Below are 23,273 nucleotides of genomic sequence, written 5' to 3' on the forward strand. Positions count from 1 at the left end.
TCAGATCGAGGGACAGACAAGATTGGACGGCCCAAATGCTTTTTTTAGGGGATTTTTAGAATTAGTTTTTGTTTTAGGGATTTTTGAGAATTAGTTACGCTGGTTTTTTTTTTGAGCAAAATTAGTTTTTTTAGAAGAGAGCAAAATTAGTTACGCTGGTATCAGCAGCACATGCAGGCTGTGTCAGCCCATTTGCAGACTGAAGCCCAGGCCCAGGAATGGCACGGGCGTCGCGCATAAGGTCGCTGACAGAGCCCATCACTCCGCCGCATCCATTCCAGAACCCTAGCTCTAGCTAGAGCAGCAGCGTCTCCCCCGCCGCCGCCGTCCTCGCCTCCGGGCGCTGAGGATCCACTGCAGACGAAGATGGCGCTAGCGATCTCGATGGAAGCCATAGATGCGCGCGCGCGGGAGCTGGGGATCGACCTCGACTCCGTCGACGTCGACTCCATCACCCTCCCGCCCGGCGAGGACTTCGACATCCTCAGGTATCCACCCACACCGCACGTCCTTCCAGATCCGTCACCTGGTTGGTTGATGGCCCTATTTGCTTAGAGTATATCTGTCTCATCGGGACGGGATGCAAGCTCCTGGAGCCTCCAGGATTGTTAGAATCTGTGAAATAATGATTTTCTTTGGCCGCAGATTCATTCTAGTGGTGTGTAGTTTTCAACAGAAATGCTTGCTTGCTTTGTGTTCAGTACACTAGTATGCTGATCCACTCTGTATGTTCAAGTAGATCACTACATGGTCCGTCTTACCATCTACCATCTTGGTTGGTTTACTGGCGTTATTCAGTTGTGCAGAGCTGTAAACATGTGCTGCTGTTTTGCTTATACAATCGGTCTATTACTGCTTTTATTTATTGTGCAATACCGTTGTGCTGCTGATACATTGTTACATGACACTAATCAGCTAATTATTAGGGTAGCTACATCAAAGATCCAACATGTTTAAGAAGAATACCTCAATCCTGCTTGACCAGGAGGGGGGCATCTTCACATTGTTTATCTATATACAGCTTTCCTGGCTTGGGGTATATCTTGACTCTGTTACCTGTGTTTTTGCGATTATATTTTCAGTGATGATGAGGATTTACTTCAGAATGAAGACATTCCAGAGCTGGAGATGGGCTTTTCAAACATTATTGTGGTGGACAATCTGCCCGTTGTTCCCCCAGAAAAGTATGAGAAGCTGGAGAACGTCGTACGCAAGATATACAGTCAAATTGGTGTCATCAAAGAAGGTGGGCTTTGGATGCCTACACACCCAGAGACCAAGAAGACCTACGGCTACTGCTTCATTGAATATAACACTCCGCAGGTATGTTGCTTCTTGTCAGTTATATTTATTTACTTATCTGCATCATGGAATGATTCTGTTACCTTTGCAAGTCATGTGCATTCCTTCTATGAAAAAGGTCATCCCAGTTTCATTTGAATTATTTATCCTGCTTCACGTTTTTACTAGTAGTTAACATGGATCGGAAGAAGATAATCAGTAGAGAGGAAACATGCATGAAAAACATCTTTGTTTGGGTAGAGTTTGTTTGATTGCTTAATTAATAGGTTTTTCCTGTACAAAGACGATTGCTCGAAGCAAGAATATCTGTACTTCTAGTTTTACTGGATTATTGCTATTGTGTTATAGTGTTTTGCAGTTATGACCAAATTTATTTAAATGTCTGTCCCAACTGAACTCCACTTTTGCTTTCATAAATTGTTTTTTGTTCTGTGACTCTCAAATTATTCATGTCCCTCAAAGATGATTGTTTGACAATGTGCCAGGAAGCTGAGCTTGCTAGGGAAAAAACAAACGGCTACAAACTGGACAAATCTCACATATTTGCTGTTAATATGTTTGATGACTTTGAGAAGTACATGAAAGTTCCTGATGAATGGGCGCCAGCTGAAATCAAGCCATACACTCCTGGAGTATGTGCTCTATCCACCCCCACCCCCCCAACACACGCACGCACAATGTTGTTTCTTAAAGTTACGAGAGGTTTCATGTAATTTGTGTTATATGTCTGTGTTCTGCAGGAAAATCTTCTGAAGTGGCTAACTGATGATAAGGCCAGAGATCAGTTTGTGATCCGTGCTGGAACGTTTACTGAAGTGTACTGGAACGATGCCAGACGGGCAATGCCTGAGCTTGTGTACCAAAAGCAGGTACTTAACTTTTTGTGGATTTAGCTTGTATTACGAAATGGAAATAAAGTTCATGGGAGGCCTATTCTATACGGAGAACTAACTTTAATTAATATCCTATATCCTTCTTTGCCAGTACTGGACGGATAGTTATATCCAATGGTCCCCTCTTGGAACACACTTGGCTACCGTGCATAGGCAGGGCGCACAGGTGTGGGGTGGTGATGATAAGTTTGTTCGTCTAATGCGCTTTGCTCATCCACAGGTACTGGCTTCTGCTAACAGTTAATCTATGCAATACACAATGTTCTTTTAGCTGACAGCTACCTGTGACAGGTGAAACTCATTGATTTCTCTCCCGGTGAGAAATATTTGATCACTTACAGCAGCCAGGAGCCCAGCAACCCTAGGGACACACATGTAAGTGAATGTGATAAGACTTATTTTCTGTCATGTCTTGGGTCCTATCTGACTTGCATTGTTATGCTTGTAGAGGGTCGTACTAAATATCTTTGATGTACGCACTGGAAAAGTGATGCGGGACTTCAAGGGAAGTGCTGATGATTTCACTACTGGTGGAAATATGGGTGTCTCTGGTGTTTCATGGCCTATCTTCAGGTGAAAACACTAGTTTTGTACTTTGAAGTGAATGCACAACTTATTAGGTTGCCCCGAGTTGATGCTTAATATGGTTTTTTTCATGTGTTTTTTAAGGTGGGGTGGTGGAAGAGATGATAAGTATTTTGCTAGACTTGGAAAGAATGTCATATCTGTCTATGAGACTGATACGTTCTCTCTTATCGATAAGAAGTCCCTAAAGGTAGAAAATGTGGTTGACTTCAGTTGGTCTCCTACTGATCCTATCATATCACTCTTTGTGCCTGAATTAGGTGGTGGAAACCAGCCTGCCAGGGTAAGTACAAATTGCTACACTTACCTCTTCTAAGATGTTCATTCAGTTAGCATCGAATGCTAAAATATGTGCTTTGTGTTGAAAGGTGAGTCTTGTGCAAATTCCGGGCAAAGAGGAGATTCGGCAGAAAAACCTTTTCAGTGTTAGCGACTGCAAAATGTACTGGCAGAACAATGGAGAATATCTGGCTGTCCAGGTAGACAGGTACACAAAAACAAAGAAGAGCATTTACACTGGGTTCGAGCTGTTCAGAATCAAGGAACGAGACATCCCAATTGAGGTCTTTGAATTGGAAAACAAGAATGACAAGATAATTGCCTTTGCATGGGAGCCTAAAGGTCACCGCTTTGCTGTTATTCATGGTGATGGGCCTAAGCCTGATATAAGTTTCTACACCATGAAAGCAGTCAACAATAATGTTAGTCGTGTGTCCAAGCTCACCACACTCAAGGGCAAGCAGGCCAATGCATTGTTCTGGTCTCCTGCTGGGCGTTTCATTGTTCTGGCAGGGCTGAAGGGTTTCAATGGCCAGCTGGAGTTCTTCAACGTTGATGATCTTGAGACCATGGCGACAGGAGAACATTTTATGGCGACTGACATCATGTGGGATCCTACTGGAAGGTGAGCTGATCACTTGATGAATTTTTTCCTGACGCCACTATCTGGTGAAGTTTACAAAATCAAGTGTTAAAGCAATAATAAACATCTACTGAATTGGTTAGGAATTATTATACATAACCTGAACACTGGGAACATAGAGGCTCAGCTGAGATGGAAACTTTATTTTTCTTCACCTGTTAAAACACTCACCCTCAAATTGTATGGACTTATTAGTTGAGAGCAACAAATAGTAATAGTGTGTTTCATTTTCCATGGATTGGTTTCCTTGTAATTTAGTAGAACTAAAATAAAATGTGTTCCATTTGACCACTGATGAACTAAGACGATTGTGGAACTTGCTTGTTCAGATTTCTCGCAACTGCAGTTACGTCGGTTCATGAGATGGAAAATGGTTTCCAAATTTGGTCCTTCAATGGGAAGCTAATTTACAAGATTTCAAAGGATCACTTCTATCAGGTAGAGCTTCGGTCCATCCTTTGTTCTTTGAATCCCCAATTCTCCATGCATATGCTGTAGTAATGCTTCATCCTTTACTGCATGATGGTACAGTTCCAATGGCGCCCAAGGCCACCATCTCTACTTACTCCTGAGAAGGAGGAGGACATCTCAAAGAACCTCAAGCGGTACAGCAAGAAGTATGAACAAGAGGATCTGGACGTGTCCAACCAGGTGGGCGAGCAAGAGCGCAAGAGACGGACGCAGCTTCAAGAGGAATGGCAAGGATGGGTGGCCAAGTGGAAGCAGCTGCACGAGGAGGAGCGATCATACAGGATGGAGCTGAGAGGCGGGGAGGAGAGCGACAAGGAAGAAGAGGCGGAGTACAAGGAGATTGAGGCGGAGGAGTTGGTGGATGTCACGGAAGAAATTGTTGCCTTTGACCTGGACCAGGAGTGAAAGCACAGAAGAAGCTCATGCTAGTCTCTCTGCTGCTGAGTGTTCGTTTTCTGCCTGTCGTGTAAATTGCTATCGTTTTGCATGATAGGCTCCGTAGATCAAGCGGATAATTTGTTGATCTTTCTGCTAGTTGTATTGCACACTTTACCTAAACTCACCCGTCATGTTTAAGGAGATCAAACTTTGTGGTCGAATGTTAATCAATCTGTTTTTCAATTTGGGTTACTCCATATTTCATTTTATTTGCCTGCGATATCGAAGTTGTCTCGAAAACGATGCTCTTCCTGGTGTTTGGGCCCAGTTTTGGTGTTCAACACTACTCTATTTATTACTGTTTGATCTGATTAACATTGTGTTGCAAGTCAGAAAATGCCCGCCTTTCTTATTTGAAATGCACGGTGTCGTGTTTTCTCGTCTCAAGCAAACCTTCCAGCCAACTTGTGGCATTTTGGCAATTTGACTCAACTTTAGGTAATATGATAAACTCGGTTTTGGCAATTCAACGAGTGAAAATGCGTCCAGCCACACAAACCATAAGTATTGATCGACTTCGTTCACAGCGGCAGCCTTGTTTCCATTTGAAATAAGCAAAAGACATAAGAAGATACTACAAAAGGTAAACAATTTTCGAATATTTGTTTCCGAGCCCGAGCTCATCTGCATCATTTGAACAGTAAACTAATAAAAAATAAACTGCACCAATTTTTGAATATTTGGTCCTACGAGCGTAACTTGTTACAAACCGGTGAAGGGGTTCATGTCACCAACAACAGCGTTCGGCCAGCAGACATGAGTGGCCTCTTGATGGTCGTGGTGGTGATATAAGGTGTGAGACAACCCATCCCATCGATTTGCTAATGCCTTTTCGGCAAAGCGTGAAGCAAGCATGAGCATTCGTGGATGCGAGTACTCCTTATTAAAACACCGCTTCTGAGTGAGGTGAAAACTCTTGTACTGACCTTTATAGATCGGGCTTCGTTACGACGAACTTACCATTATATGTTGCATTCTCCTTACCCCAGGTTCGAAGAAGTTTCAGCAACACATCAAACACATTTCTCCTTCCACTATTTTCACACTTTTTTTTGAGGAATCTTCATCCAAGATGAAGTTTGCTGACGATATCAAGCATTTTCTTTTACCAAAGCCGATAAATGAATTGAACTACTCCGTTGAAGACAGTTTATCTACGGACGCGCTTAAACTTCCTCCCGTCGTCAACACGCAGCGACGTGGACGGCACCCCGACCCTGCCGCGGTGGTGCCTTCCGGCCCCATGGCTCCTCGCCGTAGCATACTGCTCCTTGTGCGAGACGAGTCTCCTGAGGCGCAGCGACCGGCGCAGCCTGTCCTTCCTCCTCTCCCTCACCGACGACGACGACGACCCCTCTCTAGCTCTGCCCCACCTCCTTGTACCATGACCGTGGCCACCATCGCCGTCGCTCTCCTCCTCGTCGGAGCCCCAATCTCCCGCTCCCGTCTCCACGTCCGGATGCCGCCGGCGGCGGCGGCCGCGGCGGCCATGGTACACGCGCTTGGTGTCCCGCAGCTTGCGCCTGAGGAAGCACGAGGATCCCTTCAGCGCGTGGCAGCAGCCGGAGCACGCGGCGCCGGCGACCTTGCAGGCGTTCTTGGCGACGCAGCGGACGATCCCGGCTTTGCAGACGAGGTAGGCGAAGAAGAGCACGACGTAGGTGAGGACGATGACCATGAAGAGCCTGGCCAGGCTGGCGGCGCAGAGGTGCTCCAGGAAGCAGGCAACGTCCCACGTTCCCGAGCAGACGCCCTCGCAGGACGCGCCGAGGATGGCCCTGAAGGGCGCGGCGACGGCGCCGCCGAGCAGCGTGCCCACGCCGCTCGCCGCCGTGCCCACCACGGATCCCATCTGCCTGTCGTCGAAGTAACTCCCTCTCTGTCTGCAGTTGATCGACGACGGTTGTTTGGATTGTCAATCCATTTCGTACAAAACCGTCGGCGGTTGCCTTTGGTGGCATGCGCTCTGGTTGGGTCGCGTCAGGGTCAGGCTACTACCGCTGCTTCAGGGCACGAGACAGAACAGAAAGTAGACATGTTTTTTCTTTCTATAGATAGAATACGCACAAGTATGCATATTATATATGTTTCGCCCATCAGGTTCAAGTCCTTCAGTGGGAGAAGACGTTTCCGTCGACGACGAGGCGCCTACGGTGACTTCGTAAATTTCAAGATGACATGCTGCAGGGGCGGAGCCAGAAAATTTAGCCATTGAATTCACTCATTAACTAAATGTAAAGTCTAATTTTACAACATCTTACAACGCGAGTACAACACTCAAAACCAACATAACGAATAGAAATGTATCGCTCAAAACCATCACAACGAATAGAAATATGATAGAAGCCATCTATTGTCTTACATTAAATACAGAACATGGCGGGGCATACTTATTGGATTATATTGTAAAATCACATGTTTACATAATAGAGTAGTACTCAAATTACTTCGTAGCTTGAGGTGTAGCTTCTCATCTTCTTGAAAACATTGAAAAATGTCAACTTAGTCACTTTGGAAAATATTGATCTATAATCTAGATCAATCAAAGATCTTATAGAAAAATGATTAAAAAAATTAGGGAAAGGAAATAAAAACCATTACCGTCTTATGCTGGATAGATAGAAAAATGTGCAAGGGCTACCTCAACTGTAAGTTACAATTGTTGGCTTGCCACTGTGGTCTGCAATTATCTACTTGCCATTGTGCGACGAAGCGATCGGAACAGGAGAGATGAGAGAGAGCCGAGTTGGGAATCGAATAGGAAAGATAAGGGTGAGCAGCTGCCGTGTATAATACATCTCGTATGAGAACAGGCCACTAACAATCAAGGGCGTGAGACAATTAGCTTGTGGGCTTGTAGCCTTTTGATGGGGTCAGCTACGATTTTCTACTGGGTTCACGCCACTAAATTCTTGTACTTGTGTACGTAGCAGAAAAAGTCGTTGGGTTCAGTTGAACCCAACAACAATAAGCTGGCTCCGCCCCTGACATGCTGACTCAGTTTGTCGGAGATACTCATAGGGATAGGATATGCATACGTGCGTTCATAGGAATAAGTGTATGCACGTATGTATGAGCGTTTGCGTCTGTACTAATGTTTAATTTTTTTTTGTTTCCTTGATATTTTGCCCGATTCACCGACCTTGAGACAGTCTTTTAAAACAAAGTGTTTTCTCAGGCTCATTTCGATTTGGCAAGAATCTCGTAGGGCAGATTTTGCGAAAGAAAACATCTCCTCTCGATTGTTCTTCATGGCGAAAAGTTTGCCGTGTTGTTCATGACAAAATCGAACTGTTTTTTTTTGGGGTTTCTATTTGACCGTATTCATATCAAAATGATTTCATTCGCGAAGTGGGGAAAATCTGCCATGTCTACTAAACATGGATATTTTCAGTAGGTGCTTGGACCTGTGAAGCTACAAGATGTTACAAACAAAGCACTAGCAATAATAACAAGTAAAAACAGCAATTGGTTAGAAGCTGCAAGCGTCAGGTTACACTACTACTTCAGGGCACGACACATAACATAGCCTAACCAGTAAACATTTCCATGGACCAATTCACCAACCTTTGGACAACCTATGACTACGGTTGGTTCAAGTCCAAAACTCATCATTTTTTCTTCAAAACGGAGGCAAAAGATTTGCCTCATCGATTAATTAAGGAGAAGAGAATTGCCCAGTTAATTAATAGAAAACCGGGCGAAAACTGATACAAACCTACCACATGAGGACTACTCATATAACATGTAACCCCATAAGCACACAATCAACCGGACAATCATACCCAACACATAACGACCACCAACCTCCACACAGCTACATTGCATAGGCACTCCCAACGAGAGTACCTCGGCCAGAGACCACGAGCATCACCAAGACCACAAAGACAAGTCAGGCCATATGGACAACTGAAGAGACTGATGACCATACATCAAGCAGCTGCAGACGCCTTTCCAGCGCCACCACTCTTCTTACTTTTGCTCTTGATGAGAGCCTCCTCCACAATTGCCTTGCCGGATCCAGGACAAGCCGCTTCGAAACGCTTGAGCAAGCTGTGAACCTCTAACTCGAAGAGAATCTCATCGACCTTGTCACGCACATACACCACCTTCCCAACGGCCACATGCGAGTGGGTGACCGCAACGTCGGAACCTCCGTGCTCCACGAAGGCGAGCGGTTGGCTGGGCTCCAAAGAGTGAGGCATCAACATACAGACCGCCTCAACATCATCAGCCACAAAAACCACCAACACGACATCATCACCCACGGGAATCACTAACACGATTGACTCAGGCACCTCCAGTTGCTCACATGACAGAGGCGAAACATACCCCTCACACGAGGTCACCGAAGAGTCCACCTCCACGCGCTCCACAGACAAAGGTAAAACAGGGCACAGACATAGCTCCTATAGGTCAGGCATGATCTGCAGAATTGGAGCCTCGCGCACGGCGATGGGCTCGCCCTCACTGGTACGCAACACTCCATGCAAAAGCAAAAGCCAAAGTGAACGCCCCAAATTACATTCTCCGGGCTCTGGCCCTACTAGGCGACCCAACAATGCCGTACAACCACCGTGCCCTTGCGATTGCCACCACCAAGGCTAATCCCGCTCTGCAAGGGACAAGACCAACCTCGGAATGGCTGCCAGTCGCAATGCGAAAATAAAGAGGTAAATACAGCGGGAGTCATAGAACTTGCAGGCGATGTGCAGTTTGGTGCACAAACTTGCAAAATATGTGTTTCTAGTCATCGAACTTGCACGGACGTTCATATACGGTCACATTTCATGTAAACACGGACCGAAAAGCCCTTAACTTCTTTTATTTATGTATTAATAAGCCCATAAAATAAAATTATTAAAAAGCAAGGGAGCCTCGCGCACGGCGATGGGCTCGCCCTCACTGGTACGCAACACTCCACGCAAAAGCAAAAGCCAAAGTGAACGCCCCAAATTACATTCTCCGGGCTCTGGCCCTACTAGGCGACCCAACAATGCCGTACAACCACCGTGCCCTTGTGATTGCCACCACCAAGGCTAATCCCGCTCTGCAAGGGACAAGACCAACCTCGGAATGGCTGCCAGTCGCAATGCGAAAATAAAGAGGTAAATACACTGGGAGTCATAGAACTTGCAGGCGATGTGCAGTTTGGTGCACAAACTTGCAAAATATGTGTTTCTAGTCATCGAACTTGCACGGACGTTCATATACGGTCACATTTCATGTAAACACGGACCGAAAAGCCCTTAACTTCTTTTATTTATGTATTAATAAGCCCATAAAATAAAATTATTAAAAAGCAAGGGACAATGGGGTTTTGAACTCAAGACCTGCCGCTGGTTGGGGCGTGTGGACAACCACCAGAACAATGATCATTTACGCTTGAACAAAGCTATCAACATCTGCTATATCATATAAACACGGACCGAAATTAAATTTAAAAGGAAATGTAACCCAAAAAAATGGAGCACCATGTCTCGACTATCTAACCTCATGGACAACGTTGACTAAGATTACCACCAGGTTACAACAACACAACATGTATAGAAGGGATAAACATTTTTCATGTTGTTATTCCTTCTTGTTCTATGTAAGAAAACAACTTTATATTCTTGTGTTTGTGACATTTAAAAAATGTTTATATGTTACAAAAAAAGACACGTGACATTTTTAAAATTGTTTAAACATTGTAAAATTTATGGACTTAAAAAACATACGTTGCATTTTAAAAATGTTCACACATTTCAAAAAACTGAATATGACATTTTTAAAAATGTGCATACAATGTACAAACATGTTTTCATAGCTGAAAAATGTTTCGTACAATGCAAAAATATTTAACATGTAGTATTTTAAAAAAAGCTTCAAAACTTGAATTTTAGAAAATGTTAATAATATGTTTAAAAATATATTGAACGTGTACAAAAATGTTTTTAATTGTACACTGGAAATACATACACGTCAGAACATAAAAGTTTAATTATGTTTAACATTTTCCAAATACATGATTAGCATTTTTAAAATATTTTTTTGTGTCTATGTTTCCAGTATAATCTTAAAACATTTTTATACATGTTTAATATTTTTTAAACATATGATTAAGATTTTATCAAATACGAGTTTCAGAATCTTTTTCGAAATACATGTTAAACATTTTTGGATCGTACCAAACATTTTGTAAACTACATGAATATTTTTGTACATTGTATAAATATTTTTAAAATTGTTATGATTTTTTTTCTAAAATGCATGAAAAAAATATTAAATGCAACTTATGTTTTTGTAAGTAGACACATATGTTTTACAATATTTTACATTCTTTTAAATGTCATGTACCTTTTGTGTAACACATAATCATTTTTAAATATCAGAAACACAAGAATATAAGTTGTGTTCTTACATAGAACAAGAAGGAACAAAAACATGAAAAATGTTTATCTCTTCTGGACATTTTCTGTTATAGTAGCCTGGTGGTAATCTTAGTTAACATTGAGCATGAGATCACATGGTCGAGCCACGTTGCGCTCTTTCTTCAGGTTGCATTTCTTTAAAAAAAATCGGTATGTGTTTATATGATATATAAACTAGTAGTGATTTCCAAACTTGAATGATCATCCGGTATGGTGGTTGTCCACACAATCCTGGTGGTGGCAGTCCACGTGTTCAAAACCCGTCATCTCCTTGTTTTTTATCATTTTATTTTAGAAGCTTAATAAATAAAAACTTTTATGTAAATCAACCTTGTGAGAGCGGCCCACAACGAGCCCTGGCATGCCATGTAGGCCATGGATACATGTCTCAAAAAAAAATGTAGGCCATGGATATGTCTGCATACGTAAAATGTGACCGTATATGAACGTCCGTGCAAGTTCAATGATCAGAAACACGTATTTTACAAGTTTATGCACCAAACTGAGTGTTGCGTGCAAGTTCAATGACTCCTAGTGTATTTACCTCGAAAATAAACCTCAGTACTGAATTCCATGATTTAACCAAAATATATAACAAGCTTAACGTTCTGCGATAATAAAGCTTGTTGACACTTGAACTGGAATCAGAAGCTAGCGAGTTTCATCCCCGGTCATATTTACAAACGATGAGTGCGACAGAAGTCTTAAGAACCACAGGTAATTACGGATATTCCATTCTGAGTTCGCGCTCAGCTGAACCTGAAATCAGCACCATTCGCTACCATTTGGATCTGTGCATGTGACTGTATTTGCGTCAGGTATACCCATTGTATTGCACTCAAATATGGCCTGTTCCTGCGTGCATTAATTGCGACGGCCACCGTCACCTTCAGCTGGAACAGATGACCCGTGCACGGCTCAGTTGATTTCCTGTACCGGGCTGAGCCGTCTTGGTTGGTTAGCTGCTGCAAGGGACACACATCCGGCTCGTCTGTATTACACATGGCAATGAGGCATGATTTGTCATTAACGAAATAATACGAATGCCATTTTCTATTTCCTGAGGCATGATTTGCATCTTTTACACGCACGCACCTCCTCACACCAGCCATGACCAAAAAACTACGACTAGAAATGTACTAACAGATGCACTCCGGCAACAAGGTCGTACATTACAACACCAATGGTTTCGACAATCAAAAAAGCTGGCTCACGCATATCAGACTACTGCCTTCAACAAGTGCTCCCAAAATGCAAACCCCAGTAACTACGCTAGTAGTCAAAGCTGTTGGAAATATGCCCTAGAGGCAATAATAAATTAGTTATTATTATATTTCCTTGTTAATGATAATCGTTTATTATCCATGCTATAATTGTATTGATAGGAAACTCAGATACATGTGTGGATACATAAACAACACCATGTTCCTAGTAAGCCTCTAGTTGACTAGCTCGTTGATCAATAAATGGTTACGGTTTCCTGACCATGGACATTGGATGTCATTGATAACGGGATCACATCATTAGGAGAATGATGTGATGGACAAGACCCAATCCTAAGCCTAGCACAAGATCATGTAGTTCGTATGCTAAAGCTTTTCTAATGTCAAGTATCATTTCCTTAGACCATGAGATTGTGTAACTCCCGGATACCGTAGGAGTGCTTTGGGTGTACCAAACGTCACAACGTAACTGGGTGGCTATAAAGGTACACTACGGGTATCTCTGAAAGTGTCTGTTGAGTTGGCATGAATCTAGACTGGGATTTGTCACTCCGTGTAAACGGAGAGGTATCTCTGGGCCCACTCGGTAGGACATCATCATAATGTGCACAATGTGATCAAGGAGTTGATCACGGGATGATGTGTTACGAAACGAGTAAAGAGACTTGCCGGTAACGAGATTGAACAAGGTATCGGGATACCGACGATCGAATCTCTAGCAAGTATCGTACCGCTAGACAAAGGGAATTGTATACGGGATTGATTAAGTCCTTGACATCGTGGTTCATCCGATGAGATCATCGTGGAACATGTGGGAGCCAACATGGGTATCCAGATCCCGCTGTTGGTTATTGACCGGAGAGTCATCTCGGTCATGTCTGCATGTCTCCCGAACCCGTAGGGTCTACACACTTAAGGTTCGGTGACGCTAGGGTTATAGAGATATTAGTATGTGGTAACCCGAAAGTTGTTCGGAGTCCCGGATGAGATCCCGGACGTCACGAGGAGTTCCGGAATGGTCCGGAGGTAAAGAATTATATATAAGAAGTGCTATTTCGGCCATCGGGACAAGTTTCGGGGTCACCGGTATTGTACCGGGACCACCGGAAGGATCCCGGGGGTCCACCGGGTGGGGCCACCTGCCCCGGGGGGCCACATGGGCTGTAGGGGGTGCGCCTTGGCCTATATGGGCCAAGGGCACCAGCCCCAAGAGGCCCATGCGCCAAGAGAAGAGGGAAAGGAAGAGTCCTAAAGGGGGAAGGCACCTCCGAGGTGCCTTGGGAAGGAGGGACTCCTCCCTGGCCGCACCCTTCCTTGGAGGAAGGGCCAAGGCTGCGCCCCCCCTCTCCCTTGGCCCTATATATAGTGGGGGGGGGGGGGAAGGGAGGGCAGCAAAACCTAAGCCCTGGCGCCTCCCTCTCCCTCCCATGACACATCTCCCTCCTCCCGCAGCGCTTGGCGAAGCCCTGTTGAAATCTCGCTACTTCCACCACCACGCCGTCGTGCTGTTGGATCTCCATCAACCTCTCCTTCCCCCTTGCTGGATCAAGAAGGAGGAGACGTCGCTGCTCCGTACGTGTGTTGAACGCGGAGGTGCCGTCTGTTCGGCGCTAGGATCATCGGTGATTTGGATCACGACGAGTACGACTCCATCAACCCCGTTCTCTTGAACGCTTCCGCGCACGATCTACAAGGGTATGTAGATCCACTCCTCCCTCGTTGCTAGATGACTCCATAGATAGATCTTGGTGACACGTAGGAAAATTTTGAATTTATGCTACGTTCCCCAACAGTGGCATCATGAGCTAGGTCTATGCGTAGTTTCTATGCACGAGTAGAACACAAAGTAGTTGTGGGCGTTGATTTTGTTCAATATGCTTACCGTTACTAGTCCAATCTTGATTCGGTGGCATTGTGGGATGAAGCGGCCCGGACCGACCTTACACGTACTCTTACGTGAGACCGGTTCCACCGACTGACATGCACTAGTTGCATTAGGTGGCTGGCGGGTGTCTGTCTCTCCCACTTTAGTCGGATCGGATTCGATGAAAAGGGTCCTTATGAAGGGTAAATAGCAATTGGCATATCACGTTGTGGTTTTGCGTAGGTAAGAAACGTTCTTGCTAGAAACCCATAGCAGCCACGTAAAACATGCAAACAATAATTAGAGGACGTCTAACTTGTTTTTGCAGGGTATGCTATGTGATGTGATATGGCCAAAGGATGTGATGAATGATATATGTGATGTATGAGATTGATCATGTTCTTGTAATAGGAATCACGACTTGCATGTCGATGAGTATGACAACCGGCAGGAGCCATAGGAGTTGTCTTAATTTATTTATGACCTGCGTGTCAACATAAACGTCATGTAATTACTTTACTTTATTGCTAACCGTTAGCTGTAGTAGTAGAAGTAACAGATGACGTGACAACTTCATGGAGACACGATGATGGAGATCATGGTGTCATGCCGGTGACGTTGATGATCATGGAGCCCCGAAGATGGAGATCAAAAGGAGCAATATGATAATGGCCATATCATGTCACTATTTGATTGCATGTGATGTTTATCATGTTTATACATCTTGTTTACTTAGAACGACTGTAGTAAATAAGATGATCCCTCACTAAAATTTCAAGAAAGTGTTCCCCCTAACTGTGCACCGTTGCGATAGTTCGTTGTTTCGAAGCACCACGTGATGATCGGGTGTGATAGATTCTAACGTTCACATACAACGGGTGTAAGACAGATTTACACACGCGAAACACTTAGGTTGACTTGACGAGCCTAGCATGTGTACAGACATGGCCTCGGAACACAGAAGACCGAAAGGTCGAGCATGAGTCGTATAGAAGATACGATCAACATGAAGATGTTCACCGATGTTGACTAGTCCGTCTCACGTGATGATCGGACACGGCCTAGTTGACTCGGATCATGTAATCACTTAGATGACTAGAGGGATGTCTATCTAAGTGGGAGTTCATAAGATGAACTTAATTATCCTGAACATAGTCAAAAGGTCTTCGCAAATTATGTCGTAGCTCGCGCTTCAGTTCTACTGTTTAGATATGTTCCTAGAGAAAATTTAGTTGAAAGTTGATAGTAGCAATTATGCGGACTAGGTCCGTAAACTGAGGATTGTCCTCATTGCTTCATAGAAGGCTTATGTCCTTAATGCACCGCTCAGTGTGCTGAACCTCGAATGTTGTCTGTGGATGTTGCGAACATCCGACATACACATTTTGATAACTACGTGATAGTTCAGTTAAACGGTTTAGAGTTGAGGCACCAAAGACGTTTTGGAACGTCGCGAAACATATGAGATGTTTCGAGGGCTAAAATTGGGATTTCAGGCTCGTGCCCACGTCAAGAGGTATAAGACCTCCGACGATTTTCTTAGCCTGCAAACTAAGGGAGAAAAGCTCAATTGTTGAACTTGTGCTCAGATTGTCTGAGTACAACAATCATTTGAATCGAGTGGGAGTTGATCTTCCAAATGAGATAGTGATGTTTCTCCGAAGTCATTACCACCAAGCTGCTAGAGCTTCGTGATGAACTATAATATATCTAGGACATATATGATGATCCTTGAGATATTCGCGATGTTTGACACCATAAAAGTAGAAATCAAGAAGGAGCATCAATTGTTGATGGTTGGTGAAACCACTAGTTTCAAGAAGGGCAAGGGCAAGAAAAGGATACTTCATGAAACGACAAGTCAGTTGCTGCTCAAGTGAAGAAACCCAAGGTTGAGCCCAAACCCGAGACTAAGTGCTTCTGTAATAAGGGGAATAGCCACTGGAGCAGAATTACCCTAGATACTTGGTAGATGAGAAGGCTGGCAAGGTCGATAGAAGTATATTGGATATACATTGTGTTAATGTGTACTTTACTAGTACTCCTAGTAGCACCAGGGTATTAGATACCGGTTCGGTTGCTAAGTGTTAGTAACTCGAAACAAAAGGCTACGGAATAAACGGAGACTAGCTAAAGGTGAGCTGACGATATGTGTTGGAAGTGTTTCCAGGGTTGATATGATCAAGCATCGCACGCTCCCTCTACCATCGAGATTGGTATTAAAACCTAAATAATTGTTATTTGGTGTTTGCGTTGAGCATAGACATGATTGGATTATGTCTATCGCAATACGGTTATTCATTTAAAGAGAATAATGGTTACTCTGTTTATTTGAATAATACCTTCAATGGTCTTACACCTGAAATGAATGGTTTATTGAATCTCGATCGTAGTGATACACATGTTCATGCCAAAAGATAGTAATGATAGTACCACCTACTTGTGGCACTGCCACTTAAGTCATATCGGTATAAAACGCATGAAGAAGCTCCATGTTGATGGATCTTTGGGCTCACTCGTTTTTGAAAGGATTGAGACATGCGAACCATGTTTGTTGGTAGATATGCATGAAGAAACTCTATACAGATGGATCGTTTGGACTCACTTGATTTTGAATCACTTGAGACACGCAAATCATACCACATGGGCAAGATGACTGAAAGCCTCGTTTTCAGTAAAATGGAACTAGAAAGCAACTTGTTGGAAGTAATACATTTTGATGTGTGCAATCCAATGAGTGCTGAGGCATGTAGTGGATATCGTTATGTTCTTACTTCACAGATGATTTGAGTAGATGTTGAGTATATTTACTTGATGAATCACGAGTCTGAATTATTGAAAGGTTCAAGTAATTTCAGGGTGAAGTTGAAAGATCGTCGTGACAAGAGGATAAAAGATCTATGATATGATCATAGAGATGAATATCTGAATTACGAGTTTGGCGCAGAATTAAGACATTGTGGAAATTATTTCACAACTAATACAGCCTGGAACACCATAGGGTGATGGTGTGTCCGAACATCATAACTGCACCCTATTGGATATGATGCATACCATGATGTCTCTTATCGAATTACCACGATAGTTTATGGGTTAGGCATTAGAGACAACCACATTCACTTTAAATAGGGCACCACGTAACTCCGATGAGATGACACCGTATGAACTATGGTTTAGAGAAACCTAAGCTGTCATTTCTTAAAGGTTTGGGGCTGCGACGCTTATGTGAAAAAAGTTTCAGGCTGATAAGCTCGAACCCAAAGCGGATAAATGCATCTTCATAGGACACCCAAAACAATTGGGTATACCTCCTGTCTCAGATCCGAAAGCAATAAGGGATTGTTTCTAGAATCGGGTCCTTTCTTGAGGAAAAGTTTCTCTCGAAAGAATTGAGTGGGAGGATGATGGAGACTTGATGAGGTTATTGAACCGTCTCTTCAACTAGTGTGTGGCAGGGCACAGGAAGTTGTTCCTATGGCACCTACACCAATTGAAGTGGAAGCTTATGATAGTGATCATGAAACTTCAGATCAAGTCACTACCAAACCTCGTAGGATGACAAGGATGCGTACTACTTCAGAGTGGTACGTAATCCTGTCTTGGAAGTCATGTTGCTAGACAACAATGAACCTACGAGCTATGGAGAAGCGATGGTGGGCCCAGATTCCGATAAATGGCTCGAGGCCATAAAATCCGAGAGAGGATCCATGTATGAAAACAAAGTGTAGACTTTGGCAGAACGACTCGATGGTCGTAAGGCTATTGAGTACAGATGGATTTTAAAAGGAAGACGGACAATGATGATGGGTATCACCATTAAGAAAGCTCGACTTGTCGTTAAGATGTTTTCCGACAAGTTCAAGGAGTTGACTGCGATGAGACTTTCTCACTCGTAGCGATGCTAAGAGTCTGTTGGAATTATATTAGCGATTACTGCATTATTTATGAAATCTTGCAGATAGGATGTCAAAACATTGTTTCCTCGACGATTTTCTTGAGAAAAGGTTGTATGTGATACAACCGGAAGGTTTTGTCAATCCTGAAAGATGCTAATAAGTATGCAAAGCTCCAGCAATCCTTCTGAGGACTGGAGTAAGCATCTCGGAGTTGGAATGTATGCTTTGATGATGATCAAAGATTTTGGGTTTATACAAAGTTTATGAGAAACTTGTATTTCCAAAGAAGTGAGTGGGAGCACTATAGAATTTCTGATAAGTATATGTTGACATATTGTTGATCAGAAATGACGTAGAATTTCTGGAAAGCATATAGGGTTATTTGGAAAGTATTTTTCAATGGAAAGCCTGGATTAAGCTACTTGAACGTTGAGCATCAAGATCTATAAGGATAGATCAAAACGCTTAATGGTACTTTCAAATGAGCACATACCTTGACATGATCTTGAAGGTGTTCAAGATGGATCAGTCAAAGAAGGAGTTCTTGCCTGAGTTGTAAGGTATGAAGTTAAGACTTAAAGCTCGACCACGGCAGAATAGAGAGAAAGGACGAAGGTCGTCCCCTATGCTTAAGACATAGGCTCTACAGTATGCTATGCTGTGTACCGCACCTGAAATGTGCCTTGCCATGAGTCAGTCAAGGGGTACAAGAGTGATCTAAGAATGGATCACAGGATAGCGGTCAAAGTTATCCTTAGTAACTAGTGGACTAAGGAATTTTCTCGATTATGGAGGTGATAAAGAGTTCGACGTAAAGAGTTACGTCGATGCAAGCTTAACACCTATCCGGATAGCTCTGAGTAGAGATACCGGATACGTATAATGGAGCAACAATTTAGAATAGCTCCAAGTAGAACAGTTATTTGAAATGGCTCCAAATATAGCGTAGTAGCTGCATCTACAAGATGACATAGAGATTTGCGAAGTACATATGGATCTGAAAGATTCAGACCCGTTGACTATAACATCTCTCACAAGCATAACATGATCAAACCCAGAACTCATCGAGTGTTAATCACATGGTAATTTGAACTAGATTATTGACTCTAGTAAACGCTTTGGGTGTTAGTCACATGGGGATGTGACCTTGAGTGTTAGTCACATAGCGATGTGAACTGGATTATTGACTCTAGTGCAAGTGGGAGACTGTTGGAAATATGCCCTAGAGGCAATAATAAATTAGTTATTATTATATTTCCTTATTCATGATAATCGTTTATTATCCATGCTATAATTGTATTGATAGGAAACTCAGATACATGTGTGGATACATAAACAACACCATGTCCCTAGTAAGCCTCTAGTTGACTAGCTCGTTGATCAATAGATGGTTACGGTTTCCTGACCATGGACATTGGATGTCATTGATAACGGGATCACATCATTAGGAGAATGATGTGATGGACAAGACCCAATCCTAAGCCTAGCACAAGATCATGTAGTTCGTATGCTAAAGCTTTTCTAATGTCAAGTATCATTTCCTTAGACCATGAGATTGTGCAACTCCCGGATACTGTAGGAGTGCTTTGGGTGTACCAAACGTCACAACGTAACTGGGTGGCTATAAAGGTACACTACGGGTATCTCCGAAAGTGTCTGTTGAGTTGGCATGAATCTAGACTGGGATTTGTCACTCCGTGTAAACGGAGAGGTATCTCTGGGCCCACTCGGTAGGACATCATCATAATGTGCACAATGTGATCAAGGAGTTGATCACAGGATGATGTGTTACGAAACGAGTAAAGAGACTTGCCGGTAACGAGATTGAACAAGGTATTGGGATACCGACGATCGAATCTCTAGCAAGTATCGTACCGCTAGACAAAGGGAATTGTATACGGGATTGATTAAGTCCTTGACATCGTGGTTCATCCGATGAGATCATCGTGGAACATGTGGGAGCCAACATGGGTATCCAGATCCCGCTGTTGGTTATTGACCGGAGAGTCATCTCGGTCATGTCTGCATGTCTCCCGAACCCGTAGGGTCTACACACTTAAGGTTCGGTGACGCTAGGGTTATAGAGATATTAGTATGTGGTAACCCGAAAGTTGTTCGGAGTCCCGGATGAGATCCCGGACGTCACGAGGAGTTCCGGAATGGTCCGGAGGTAAAGAATTATATATAGGAAGTGCTATTTCGGCCATCGGGACAAGTTTCGGGGTCACCGGTATTGTACCGGGACCACCGGAAGGATCCCGGGGGTCCACCGGGTGGGGCCACCTGCCCCGGGGGGCCACATGGGCTGTAGGGGGTGCGCCTTGGCCTATATGGGCCAAGGGCACCAGCCCCAAGAGGCCCATGCGCCAAGAGAAGAGGGAAAGGAAGAGTCCTAAAGGGGGAAGGCACCTCCGAGGTGCCTTGGGGAGGAGGGACTCCTCCCTGGCCGCACCCTTCCTTGGAGGAAGGGCCAAGGCTGCGCCCCCCCTCTCCCTTGGCCCTATATATAGTGGGGGGGAAGGGAGGTCAGCAAAACTTAAGCCCTGGCGCCTCCCTCTCCCTCCTCCCGCAGCGCTTGGCGAAGCCCTGTTGGAATCACGCTACTTCCACCACCACGCCGTCGTGCTATTGGATCTCCATCAACCTCTCCTTCCCCCTTGCTGGATCAAGAAGGAGGAGACGTCGCTGCTCCGTACGTGTGTTGAACGCGGAGGTGCCGTCTGTTCGGCGCTAGGATCATCGGTGATTTGGATCACGACGAGTACGACTCCATCAACCCCGTTCTCTTGAACGCTTTCGCGCGCGATCTACAAGGGTATGTAGATCCACTCCTCCCTCATTGCTAGATGACTCCATAGATAGATCTTGGTGACACGTAGGAAAATTTTGAATTTATGCTACGTTCCCCAACAAAAGCTCTACATGCGAGACCGAAAAAACACAGCGACATAGACAGTCAACAAAACCAACTCTTTGTTTGCCTACGCTTACAGGAGATGCTACTGACCCCCTCTTCGTGTGAGCAAGTGTCACTAAAGTCAATCGGCACATACACGGTCGGATCCATTTTCCACATCAGTTATAGCAACACTTTATTCGACCTGCATGCCGGAGGTTGGGAAATCACCGAAACCTTCTTCCAAAAGAACCGCAACCTGAGTCCACGCCCACTTCCTGCTTGCAGCTCGTTCCGCCTTTGCCATCCATGAGGACAACTTCACCCTGGAACACTTATCACCGTGGAGCAATCGCATAAAACCAAAGGCGAACGTTGCCTGCTCTGAGTTTGCAGTGCTCACCTCGCCATCATCCTGCGCCACTTCATCTAGCTGTATCAGATCATTCGTGTACACATCTATGTGCTTGGCTATGATTCTCATGATGCTCTATTATATACCAACTATTGTCAGCCGCCCACAGTAGCCGTATTAATGCAGGTCAATTGCATCTACACGACCTTCTATTCTCTGCATCTGACTTACCCTGCTTTGCAAAACCGAGTCATTGTCAATTACATTTCCAACTATTTTATATTCTCTAACAAACGAAAAAAAACAGATTTAAGTACACACCGGGCAGCCACAAACGATCTCCTGCATTGACTTTGTCCTCTCGGCATTCAATCTGCTTCCACACCAACAGTCCATGGGAACAACTAGAATCATGCATTGATGTCTCAAAACATTTTTTGCATTTGAAAGTACTCCCTCCATCCCATAATGTAAGATGTTTTTTGACTCTAGTGTAGTGTCAAAAAACGTCTTACATTATGGGACGGAGGGAGTAGTATGGGAGCATGTAACCAGTTCCTTCAGTTAAAAGATACACTGACTTTGTTGGCATTTAACAAATCAAAGAAGATATACACCAGGTCCTCCAGGTTAATTTTCTGCGGTCATAAATATCAAGCTGTTCCATTCGAAAAGCAAATCTTTTTCTGAAAGGATGGCATGTCGTGAACAACAACCTTTTGTATCTACAACAAAAAATTGCTGCCTGCAATCACTTTGCAACAGCTGGATTTATTTTCTCTCATTTTCCTTGCGGTGGATCTATTTTTTTTGTCAATGCGCAGCAGCAGCGACTACCGCTTCGGCGATGACTGTCGTTTCCTCCATCACTTTACAAGCAGCCACAATGGACATGATCAGGCTATTACGAAAAAAGATGAACAGCTGGGTCAAGGCGGTGATGGGAAGCTCAGGAAGCCAATGAGTCATGCGAGCAGCTTCAAGACCAGACTATGCCTAAGCTTTGTCGCCAGCGGATGCCAGTTGGCCTATGGCAAAGTTGAGCTGCGCAGGCCAGACGCATCTTCAGGAGTCCAAGATCAAGTGGTTCTCATGCTGTTTGTGATGATCGTGGCCTATGGCAAAGTTGAGCTGAGCTGGCAAAGTTGTGTCTTCTGTTTTGCAGAAATGCCTAAATATAAACTTGTCTATTCTTGTCGTAGTCCATTTTTTCGGTTCAATGAAGGCATGATAGGCAAGGCAACAAAAATGGATTGAACAGGAACTCACCGTATCTTTTATTCTCTTCCTCGAATTTTAACTGAACAGTACAATTTTTCATGTATCTGGACAGCACCTCTTCCACTCCTATTTTACATGTAATACATGCATTATCAGCTTCGGTTGTTACCTTCTCTTGGATAATGAGCAGGGTAAGTGTCAGTTGGAGAGATAGTGCTGACAGACATCAAGGTCCTCAAGTTCTGGGCTGAGGATGTATACAAGGTTTTTGGGATCCCTTGCAGTCATCGCAAAATCAAAGGCACGGATGCCAACATAAACCCTGAAGCAATTTAGTTCTTATAGGTATCACTTGAAATGAATAAGATAGGGGTTCACAGCTTGCATGCAGCAGAAGAGTTCCTTTTGCGCGACATCAACAAGAATTCCAGCAAGCTTGAAAAAGATTGTTTCCAGATAGCCTTTGTTATATTTGTCATGGGCCATGTCCTTGCTCTATTATGTACCAGCTGTTGTGGGTCGTGCGCAGCAGCCTTATAAATGCAGGACACTCATAGTGGCATGACCTACTATTCTCTGCCTCTCGTTTCCCCTGTATAATTTGATAAAAACACAAATGCCATCATTTAAACACACTTGCAGCACCGAAACCCATGGCTGCCACTTATTTTCCAAAACGATAATTACATGAATCAGTTTTTACCGAGCAGCCGCAGACAATTTCTTGCATTGACTTTGTCCTTTCGGCGTTTAGCCGGCTTTTATAGAAGTCGCCTCTCACAATGAACTGAAAC

General features: G+C 43.9%; 2 protein-coding genes across 2 annotated transcripts; one reads left to right on the plus strand and one right to left on the minus strand.

Moving 5' to 3' along the window:
- Nucleotides 1-257: 257 nt before the first annotated feature.
- On the plus strand, nt 258-4,794 carry LOC147973247 (eukaryotic translation initiation factor 3 subunit B-like). The gene is made up of 11 exons (XM_087521996.1): nt 258-488; nt 1,083-1,323; nt 1,788-1,934; nt 2,043-2,171; nt 2,287-2,415; nt 2,487-2,570; nt 2,644-2,768; nt 2,865-3,063; nt 3,149-3,684; nt 4,032-4,140; nt 4,234-4,794. The coding sequence occupies exons 1-11, from the start codon at nt 367-369 to the stop codon at nt 4,576-4,578; spliced, it is 2,166 nt and encodes a 721-aa protein (XP_087378122.1). The 5' UTR covers nt 258-366; the 3' UTR covers nt 4,579-4,794.
- Nucleotides 4,795-4,934: 140 nt separating this feature from the next.
- On the minus strand, nt 4,935-6,629 carry LOC147973248 (uncharacterized). The gene has a single exon (XM_087521997.1). The coding sequence runs from the start codon at nt 6,461-6,463 to the stop codon at nt 5,762-5,764; it is 702 nt and encodes a 233-aa protein (XP_087378123.1). The 5' UTR covers nt 6,464-6,629; the 3' UTR covers nt 4,935-5,761.
- Nucleotides 6,630-23,273: the final 16,644 nt, after the last annotated feature.

The sequence above is a fragment of the Triticum urartu genome, chromosome 5A, assembly GCF_056163025.1.
Source record: "Triticum urartu cultivar PI428250 chromosome 5A, HENAU_Tu73, whole genome shotgun sequence".
NCBI classification, from domain to species: domain Eukaryota; kingdom Viridiplantae; phylum Streptophyta; class Magnoliopsida; order Poales; family Poaceae; genus Triticum; species Triticum urartu.

What these genes read in the sequence shown, in the direction of transcription:
- LOC147973248 (XM_087521997.1), bottom strand. Translation starts at nt 6,463, where the DNA reads ATGGGATCCGTGGTGGGCACGGCGGCGAGCGGCGTGGGCACGCTGCTC.
- LOC147973247 (XM_087521996.1), top strand. Translation starts at nt 367, where the DNA reads ATGGCGCTAGCGATCTCGATGGAAGCCATAGATGCGCGCGCGCGGGAG. An exon ending in GAGGACTTCGACATCCTCAG is followed by an intron (nt 489 to 1,082) that starts GTATCCACCCAC and finishes TTATATTTTCAG; the next exon opens with TGATGATGAGGATTTACTTC. An exon ending in TGCGCTTTGCTCATCCACAG is followed by an intron (nt 2,416 to 2,486) that starts GTACTGGCTTCT and finishes TACCTGTGACAG; the next exon opens with GTGAAACTCATTGATTTCTC.